Source organism: Silene latifolia, chromosome 3 (assembly GCF_048544455.1).
Source record: "Silene latifolia isolate original U9 population chromosome 3, ASM4854445v1, whole genome shotgun sequence".
Classification (NCBI taxonomy): domain Eukaryota; kingdom Viridiplantae; phylum Streptophyta; class Magnoliopsida; order Caryophyllales; family Caryophyllaceae; genus Silene; species Silene latifolia.
Window position 1 is genome coordinate 52,960,798 of NC_133528.1, and position 10,308 is coordinate 52,971,105.

Below are 10,308 nucleotides of genomic sequence, written 5' to 3' on the forward strand. Positions count from 1 at the left end.
GGTTACTCTTCTGTTTGTGTTTGTATAGATGGTGGGAATAACAAATGAATAATTGAATATTCTGGTATTTTTCTTGGGGTTTATACGCAGATTTCTCTAATTTTTTTTTTTTGTTGTATATTTTTTTTCTTCTTTTTTTTTGGGGGGTTCACAGGTCAGAGGAACGTGGCTCTGATAACCAAATGATGCAACTAATCAGTGGCGCTACAAAAATAAGGAAATGCAATAAGGATGACGAAACAAAATAATGGTAAAGCTGTTCAATTCAGAAAGAATTGATAGGCTAAGCTGAAATAAGAAATGGGGCAACGAAATATAGAAAGGCTGCCTGATTCCTTACCTAAAATGGATAACAAGGATTAAGAAGGGAAATGATGATTTTCATTGATGATTAACTCTTCATTACAATTAACTATTTATAATGAGGAAATACTTGGACAATAAGCAAGGAATTAGGGAAATAACAGAATTGAGGAAATAAAGGAAATTCTATGATTCTGTTGCTTCAATACTGCCAGCTCCACAAGCTGCCAAAATCAGGTAGAAGCTTCTCCACATGCTCCAACGGATTCCTTCCCCCAAACAGTTATTCCTTGCTAACTCACTGCCCCTGGGTATCCAATTGATGAGTCACTGCCCTTGGCTTCCTTACAACCATTTCCCTCCATATTTGAATATGAAGATTTCGCGCCACTTTCCTTAGAACAGATGATCAATGCTTGGCTCGCATCATCAGCCCATAAAATGAGTACTATGGCTGTCACCTCGAACCCAAGTTGAACTCGGAACCAAATTCCGATTCCAGAATTCATCTCTCCTGATCCTTCCTCAAATTCAAGTGAACCCGAAGCAGCCCAAGTGAACCGGTGTCCATCATCATCGTTCATCTCCATCTCCTGCATCTACTCCGTACCACAATTTGAACACCACCAGCACCACCACTCCATATTCATCATCGATTCCGAGAATACGAACCCATCAAACAGAACCACCGGCAGCAGCCCAGAACTTCACCTGCCCATCTATCATCTCAGCGCACCACAGCGCGCTATCTCAGGCCACTGTGGTTCTTACCGCCGAGCTGCTCCACGGTTTGACTCGAACCCGGTTCGATTCCAACGCGTTGCCGACCGATTCTTTTGTGCACCACCCTTGCTCGCCCACCATCAAAGACGACTTCACTGCTGCTGACTTCTCCGTCGTCGAAGATCAAGTTGAATTCGATGTGTGAGCTGAGTTAATTGCCACGCTCTACTAATTGGTATAAAGGAATGGAAAAGAGGGTATATAGAATGACGATGAAGCCCTTTACATTTACTCTTTTGCTTTGTTTAAGTGACGGTCATTATGGTCTTTTCAGTTCTTTTTTAGCTTGATATAAAAAGACACATTATCAGACCCTTACTTTTTAGACGGACGCAGCTTTAGAAAGCAATGAGAGACGCAAACAGTAGATTAGAGTAGATATTTTAGAACACAATCACTCTCATTTTCTCATCTATAATTATTTTAGAGTAGAATTTAGTCAATTAATTTTGGGACAAGATTTCATCTTTTGTAATCCATCCTTTAGATCCATGCAATTCCATTTCTCTCCTTTCTTATGGTATAATTTTCTTCCATTTTCTCATTTTATTGTTCTAGTTTCAATTTTCTATTATAATTTATGTTATTGTTAATTTTAGTTGGTAATTTGATTAAAGTTTGTTACTTTATTAATTTGGTTAAGTTTACTTTATGTTTAATGTTAGTGGGTAGCATTATTAGTTTAGTTTTAATTATGTTTATTGAGTAGATTATACTAGGGTAAGGGGAAACTCTTGTGTGATTAATGGGTTGGATTTGAGTTGTGTTTGAATGTTAAATGTTTGTTTGTCTCTTATCTTGTGCTTTGAACATGTTTGTGGGATTGCTTGGACGAGAGTTCGACTCTCCTTGTGTTTGGTTTGACTTGCTTGCGGCGAGAGTCTGGCTTAGTTGGACCGTACTAGATAGGTGGGTTGAGGTTAGTTAGGGCGAGAGTTCAACTAGAATTAACCCAAGGACCGTCTCGTATCCAGAGATAGAGACACACCTAGACTTTATTCTTTGTTCTATCTTTTATATCAACTCAAACTTTATCCCTCCTACTTGGGTGACCCCGACACCCTAGTCTTTCTTCTCATTTTGCTTACCTTGCTTGTTTACTTATTTCATGTTCTTAGTTTAGGCTTTTAGCATAGATAATCACTCCAATCTTATTTACCGACTAGACTAAAATGAGGACAAAGACTTATAACTCGTTTCCAACACATTATCTCTATGGATCGACCTCCTTACCCTACTATATTCATTAGTTTGGTATTGAGTTTTATAAATATTGTTTGCATATCAAGGAGTACGACGAACTCGGTATCAGCCTACCACGATCACTTCCTCCGGTCATCGTGACGTCTATCCAGCGCACCACCTCACCAACCCAACCGTCCATGTTCCAACATCGTCACTGTACTACTCGTACCGCCATAGCTCCATCTCTATCCTTCAGACCACCGCGCTGCCATATTCGGCCTCAGACTCACACCATCGAGCCACCGTGAGTAGTTTAATGCACCTCCACGAGCACAGTGACCATCGAGATTTACTCGTTTTCTCATATTTTTTTCAAATTTAATAATAGATCTAAAAAATGAAGAAGAACTTCACAAAAATTGTTGTCCTTACAAGATAATTGGACAAATTGTAGTCCACAAGAGTCGATTACGGCGGAAACCGACTCCATTTGTGATGGTGGTGGCCGGCGACGAATGTAGAACAAAGAGAAGAAATAAATGGTTGAAGATAGGAATGGGTGATCCGTCGATGACAGTGGAGTTGCGGTGGTGCACCGGCGAGTTTGATGCCGAAGTTCCGGCGACATGATGATGGATAAGCATGAGAAAGTTTAGGTGTTGGAGTAATAGAGTTGTAGTTGGGGTTTACGGGAAAGTAGAGGAGAGATATTGTGTTTTAAGGGGTTTAATATGAGCTCTTGATCTGATTTGATCTAATGGCTAAAAGGGAGTTCGTAAGTTCACACCGAAGTATTAGTTCGTACAGGAGCCTAATTATATATATATATATATATATATATATATATATATATATATATATATATATATATATATATATATATATATATATATATATATATATATATATATATATATATATATATATGTATGTATGTATGTATGTATGTATGTATGTATGTATGTATGTATGTATGCATGTAGAGGAAGGATCATGTAAGTCCACCATATACATATAAGTCCATAAGTTCTATTAAGAGCCTTTGGATGGTGAAAATGGATGGCCAAGATGAACCCCAAAAAAGTGTGTTTAATGACTAATATCACTCATTCTCTCCTCCCTCACTAATCCTTCTAAATAATCACTAATTCACTATAACTTCTTTTCCTCTCATCCACTTCTCTCACATATCACACATTTCACTCATCTCCTCTCTTAAACCCCAAAAAATAAAAAACCCAAAAAATCCAAATAAATAAAAAACCCCAAAAAACCAAATAAATTAAAAAAACCCAAAAAATCCAAATAAATCAAAAACCAAAAAAATCCAAATAAATCAAAAAACCCAAAAAATAAAAAATCCAATTATATAAAAATCTCTTCCTCATACACCACTACCTCACCCAACACCACCCACCCACCGTCTCATCACCACGATCTCGTTTCACACTCAGGTTAACGTTTTTTTTTCTTCAGATTTTGTGTTTTTTCTTTTTTTATCGTTTTTTTTGTCGTTTTTTTCCAGATCTTGTGTTAAATTTGTTGTTTGAAGTTGTTTTATTTCTATTTGTTAATATTAATCTTAGATATATTAAAGTTATTATAATTCATATTTTGACATTTCAAATATCGTCTTGTTTGAGGATGAAACTGGTTTGGAAAAGAAAATTAAGGTGATGTACGAGTGGCTGCCTGTAACATGTACTAGATGCAAGGGAATTGGGCATAAGGTTAATGATTGCACGAACAAAGCCAAGGATGCACCTAAAGTGTGGAGGAAGAAAGCAAACACTGTGGTTGTCTCTCGCCTGTGTGATGGGGGGACAAAGGGAGATTCCAATTCCTCCGTCTCCTGCCAAGGTTGTGAGCAGAATTAATAGGCACGAGGCACCTGTTGAAGCTGCCAAATCACATGGTGGTTGCACTGAGGCAGAGAGACCAGTGGATCAAAGGGATAAAGGCAAGGAGAAGGTCATTGAGCTGAATGTCACTCCAGCTGAGATGACTACTCAATCTCTAAGTCAACCTGTTCAGAATGTTGGTAAAAAAAGAAGTGGTGCAAGGTAGTGGACCTAGTGCTCAATGTGATAATGGATAGTATTGGGTACTGGAACATTAGAGGTATGAATAAGTTGAATAAACAGTTAGAGATTAGAAGATTTATTCAGTTGAATAATATTAGTTTGTTTGGCATTTTGGAAACTAGGATTAAAAATAAAAATTGGGGAAATGTAAGGAGGAATATTTGGAATAATTGGGCCATCTGTACTAACAATTCTTGCCACTCTGGAGGTAGGATTTGGGTTGTATGGAATCCGTCTGTGTATCATTTGGATGTTAAGGATATGAGTGAGCAAGCTATCCATTTGAAAGTCACTACTAGAGGGAATCTGAAACAATTCTGGGTTACCTTTGTGTATGGCTTCAATAAAATAGCTGAGAGGAGAAACTTATGGAGAGATCTTAGAACTTTTAGCTCTATGGTGGATGATGCTTGGATTATTGGAGGTGACTTCAATAATGTCCTCTATTCTAATGATCGGCTTGGTTCTGAAATCACTCTGGCTGAGGTTAAACCTTTCCTGGATTGCACTCATGACTGTAAGATCACTGATTTGAAAGCTGTGGGATCTTTTTTTACATGGAATAATAAGCAAGAGGTGGCCACTAGAGTTTACAGCAGGATTGATAGGACTTTTATAAATGATGAGTGGTTAGAAGCCTTCCCTGATGCATATGCACACTTTATGACTGAGGGGACATTTGATCATTGTCCTTGTGTGATACATCTAGATGGAACACCTAGGAGAAAGATTGCTGCCTTTAAATATTATAATATGTGTGCTCTAGCTCCAACTTTTCAGGAGATTGTTGAGAAGTGTTGGAGTTCACCAGTGATGGGGACCCCTATGTTTAGAGTGGCTGGCAACCAAATTAAAAAGATTGAAAGGTGATCTGAAAGTGTTGAACAAGGAGTTTTTTAATGATGTGGAGAATAATTCTAGTATGCTTTTGATTGCTCTAAATGAAATACAGAAGAAGATTAGGGAGTCACCCTTTGATCCTGATATTATTGCTGCTGAGATAGCTATTTAGAAGGATTACATCCTAATGGATAAAGCTAGGCAAACATTCCTAGAACATGAGGTAAAGGTGCAATGGGATAATGAGGGTGATGATAACACTTCTTACTTCCATTCTCCTATCAAAAAAAGAAGGAGTTTGAATAGGGTGATCCAAATCAATGGCCAGGATGGACAGATTTGAAACTTATTTTAAGAGTATCTTGGGTGCTCAGTTTAATGTTACACCAGTCCATCTACATACTGTTAGAAAAGGGAAAATCCTAAATGAGGTGCATCACTCTATTCTGTCTAGGCCAGTAACTGGGGAGGAGGTGAAACATGCTATTTTTTCCATTCCAAGTACTAAGGCATCTGGGCTTGATGGATATAATAGTCAGTTCTATAAAGACGCTTGGCCTTACATTAGGGATGAGATTACTGCTGCTGTCCTTGACTTCTTCAGTAGTGGTAAAATGCTCAAACAGACCAACAATACTGTGGTGTCTCTTATCCCAAAAGTGGAGCTGCCTACTTCTGTCACTCAATTTCGTCCCATCCCCTGTTGCAATGTCATTTACAAAGCCATATCTAAAATTCTTTGTAGCAGATTGGGGGATGTCTTACCTGAGGTGATTAGTCAAAATCAGAGTGCTTTCATAAGGGGCAGAGATATTGTTGAAAACATCCTTATTTGTCAAGATTTAACAAAATTGTATAATAGAACATCTTGCTCTCCTAGGGCTATCATGAAGTTGGACCTCCAAAAAGCTTATGATTCCCTGGAATGGAGCTTCCTTGAGGAGATGTTAAAAGCTCTTAATTTCCCTAGCACTTTTATCAAGCTGATTATGGAGTGTGTTACTACATCTCACTACTCTTTGTCTCTTAATGGAGAGGTGTTTGGCTTTTTCAAGGGACAGAGAGGATTAAGACAAGGGGATCCCTTGTCTCCTTTACTCTTTACTGTGGGCATGGAGTATCTTACTAGGGTATTGAATGTAGTACAGGAGTATGAGGAGTTCAAGTACCACCCTCTTTGCAGAAACATCAAATTGACTCATCTGTGTTTTGCAGACGACTTGCTAATGTTTTGCAGAGGAGATAAAAGCTCCATGATACTTCTTCTCAAGGCTTTTGCTACATTTTCAGCAGCCTCAGGACTGAAAATGAATGCAAGTAAGTCAAACATTTATGGGAATGGGTTAATACAGGGTTTGCTGCAGAAGATTGCTGATTTATCAGGATTGAAGGTTGGCTCTTTACCCTTCAATTACCTGGGGATCCCTATTGCTCCCAGAAAACACTCTGTTTTGGAATGTAATATTCTGGTAGAGAAGGTGGTGGATAGGATAAGCGCTTTAGGTGCTAGAAAACTTTCCTATGCAGGTAGACTAGTACTTATTAAATCTGTCCTTGGCTCACTCCATACCTATTAGGCCAGAATCTTTATTCTCCCATCTAGTGTGTTGAAAAAAATTGAAAGTATTTGTCAGAATTTCCTTTGGCAAGGGGATATTTATGCTCAGTCCCCTGCTCTAGTCTCCTGGGACAGTGTCTGTCACTCCAAAAAGCAAGGTGGATTGGGGCTTACAGATATTATCCTTTGGAATAGAGCTGCAATGAGGAAGTATATTTGGTGGATAATGCAGAAAAAGGACCATCTTTGGGTCAAGTGGGTGCATAGTATATATATCAAAAACTCTGAATGGGCTTCTTATGAACTAAACTCTGGTGCCAGCTGGTCCTGGAGAAGTATTTGCAGATGTAAAGATCTGTTTATAACTGGTTATTCTGGGATTTGGTGGCAGGATGAGGATGGGTGTTACACTGTTGCAAAGGGGTATAAATGGCTCAGAGGGGATCTACCTGAAGTCTCATAGCATTCATGGATTTGGAATCGTATCAATCTCCCAAAGCACAGGTTTATAGCTTGGTTGGCCATAAGACAAAGATTGTTCACTAAAGATAGGCTTTGTATGATGATGGGTTGTACTGAGGAATGGTGTGATCTTTGTGGGACTGAAAAGGAGAATTATGCTCACTTGTTCTTTCAGTGCCCCTACAGTCTCAGGTGTATCCAGTTAATCTCAGCTTGGTGTGAGGTTCAATTACCTACAACAGACTTGGAGGATTGGTGGAGTAATCAGATTTTCCGTTCTCAGGAGGAGAGGGACATTGTAGCTGCTATCCTAGTTGCTGCAATGTATCAGCTATGGTGGATGCGAATTCATTGCAGGCTAGAAAAGAAAATTTTTAGGCCTGAGTATGTGTTAAAAAGAGTTCAAGATGTGGTTAGAAATCGTTGTATTAGTCAGTGTAGGGATCATATCTCTATATCTAGGCTTAGAGCATGAGTATGGATGTTTTGTTGGATATTAGCTTGTCTGTAAGCTTATCTAACACAAAATTGTAAGAAACGATGTAATTTTGCCCGTTGATGATATAATACTTCCTTACATTTTACCAAAAAAAAAAATATCGTCTTGTTTTTATTTTTTTCAAATCTCGTCTCGTTAAAATTCGTGTTGTTATATAAATTTTTCAGTTTTTTTATTTAAATTCCAATGTATATTTTTTTATTTTTTCAAATTTCAATGTTTATAACTTCAACCTCTTGTTTTATAAATTATTTAAAATCTCGTCTTGTTAAATATCATGTTGTTATATAAAATTTTCAGACTTAGTATTAAAACTTCAATGTGCATAACTTCAACTATATTATGTATAACTTCAATCCACATTATGTATAACTTCACTGACATTATGTACAACTTCATTGGCATTATGTGGAACTTCACTGACATTATGTATAACTTCAATCCACATTATGTATAACTTCACTGACATTGTGTGCAACTTCACTGACATTATGTGCAACTTCAGTTGCATTGTGTGCAACTTCACTGACATTATGTGCAACTTCAGTGGGCATTAGTGACAATGTGACATTAACTTCAATCTCATCTTGTTATTGTGTTGGTTTCAAATCTGAATTTATATTTGGACTAAAGTTATACAATTTTGGATTAAAGTTACATGATTTTGGACTAAAGTTACACAATTTTGGACTAAAGTTATACAAAAAAGGACTAAAGTTACACTATTATGGACTAAAGTTACACTATCAGTGAACTAAAGTTACACACACAAAAAACTAGAGGTACATAAACTCAAGTTATTGTGTTAGTTTCAAATCTGAATTTATATTTGAACTAAAGTTATACAATTTCGGACTAAAGTTACACGATTTTGGACTAAAGTTATACAATTTTGGACTAAAGTTATACAAAAAAAAGAACTAAAGGTACACTATTATTCACTAAAGTTATAATATTAAGGACTAAAGTTACAGTCTTAAAGCACTAGACTTACATGATTTTGAATATATAAATTTAATTTTTATAATTTTAAGTCAATGTTGTGTAACTTTAGTCCATATTTGTATAACTTTAGTCCAAATTTGTATAACTTTTGTAATTTATAGATAAAACTTTATTTCTTGAGAGTGAATTTATTAAATTTTAAGACAAGTTTATATAAATTATCGTATTGTAACTTTAATCCTTATTTGTATAACTTTAGTCTAAAATTGTGTAACTTTAGTCCAAAATTGTGCATCTTTAGTCCGAAATTGTGTAACTTTAGTCCTTTTCTGTATAACTTTAGAAGTTGCACATAATGAGCATTGAAGTTGCGCATAATGGTCATTGAAGTTATACAGATTGAAGTTTGAAGGGTGTAACTTATGTTTATCAAACTTTGAAATAAACAACAAAATAACCAACACAATAACAAAACGATATTTGAAATAAATTTTTCAACACTGAAAATTAGAATTAATATATTCAAATTCACGTTGTATATGTAACACCCCCCCATACCAAGGTGCCTTACCAGGACCACCCTCACATGAAAGAATGTTACCATCTCGGTTGCCCGAGGTTAGTATATATCAAAAGCGTCTGTCCCAAACACATTTATTAAAAGTACTGTAAATATAAATGGTTACAATAATCCAAAATCCAACAAAAGTGAATCCAAATGTTAACAACTACATAATCAAAAGCTAAGACTCGCGACGGTGATACTACAATTGGTGTGATGACTCTCCCATGACCGCCCAAGCTCACCAAATGCAATACCTGTCACAACATGCTCACCATCCCCGAATGGATCACAGCAGATTCCACAAAACAACAACGGGGTCAGTACTTGTTCAATCAAGATAAGACAAATACACGAGGTAACCAACTGATCATCCTCCAACCCCAATCCCCCTATCTCGCACAGTAACCGACTACACACCAAAGTGTTTAGCCCTGCCAGATTACCCATCGCAATAGGTAATCCTCGCCGCCAGTGGGGGACCGCAGCCAATTCCCACCTAAACCCCGCTCATCAACGAGCGATATCCCTGTCCCTTAATGTGCACATCCCCTCCCGTGACGGGTTCCATGGAGGGCGAACTAGGGTGTGAAGCCACTCCCGCAAGTAACTCCACCACAATCATCAGAATCATCACAACACCACAACATCCACAATCGTCACAACACTATAACATCACAATCGTCACAACACCACAACATCACAATCGTCACAACACCATAACTCCGATGATCAGCAGATAACAACAGTTACAATACAAACACATCTCAAATCAACCAACAGAGACTGAGTAGGGAAACCCTACCTTAGCAACAATCAGCAACGATGGAGACAATCACTAGAATGGCTCCTCTACGAAATCCTCGCCTAAACAATAATCACATAACACAATTACACATTGCACAATCCCATTTCCCCCAAATTCATAAATAAAGCAAACCCTAAAATTAATCATCAATGACATAGGGATAAGGACTTACCGACGGAAGAATGAAAGATTGAGTGCAAAAGCTACGATGAACACACACACAGAGGAGAGATTTGGGAGTGATTAGAATGTCATAAGTATGACTAGGGTTGTAAAATA

General features: G+C 37.4%; 1 protein-coding gene across 1 annotated transcript; it reads left to right on the top strand.

Moving 5' to 3' along the window:
• The first annotated feature begins 4,361 nt into the window (after nt 1-4,361).
• LOC141649078 (uncharacterized) lies at nt 4,362-5,367 on the top strand. Its single transcript, XM_074457778.1, has 2 exons — nt 4,362-5,221; nt 5,277-5,367. The coding sequence occupies exons 1-2, from the start codon at nt 4,362-4,364 to the stop codon at nt 5,365-5,367; spliced, it is 951 nt and encodes a 316-aa protein (XP_074313879.1).
• Nucleotides 5,368-10,308: the final 4,941 nt, after the last annotated feature.

Coding starts and splice junctions, on each gene's coding strand:
- LOC141649078 (XM_074457778.1), top strand. CDS start 4,362: ATGGATAGTATTGGGTACTGGAACATTAGAGGTATGAATAAGTTGAAT. Junction 5,222..5,276: donor CAAATTAAAAAGATTGAAAG/GTGATCTGAAAG, acceptor GAATAATTCTAG/TATGCTTTTGATTGCTCTAA.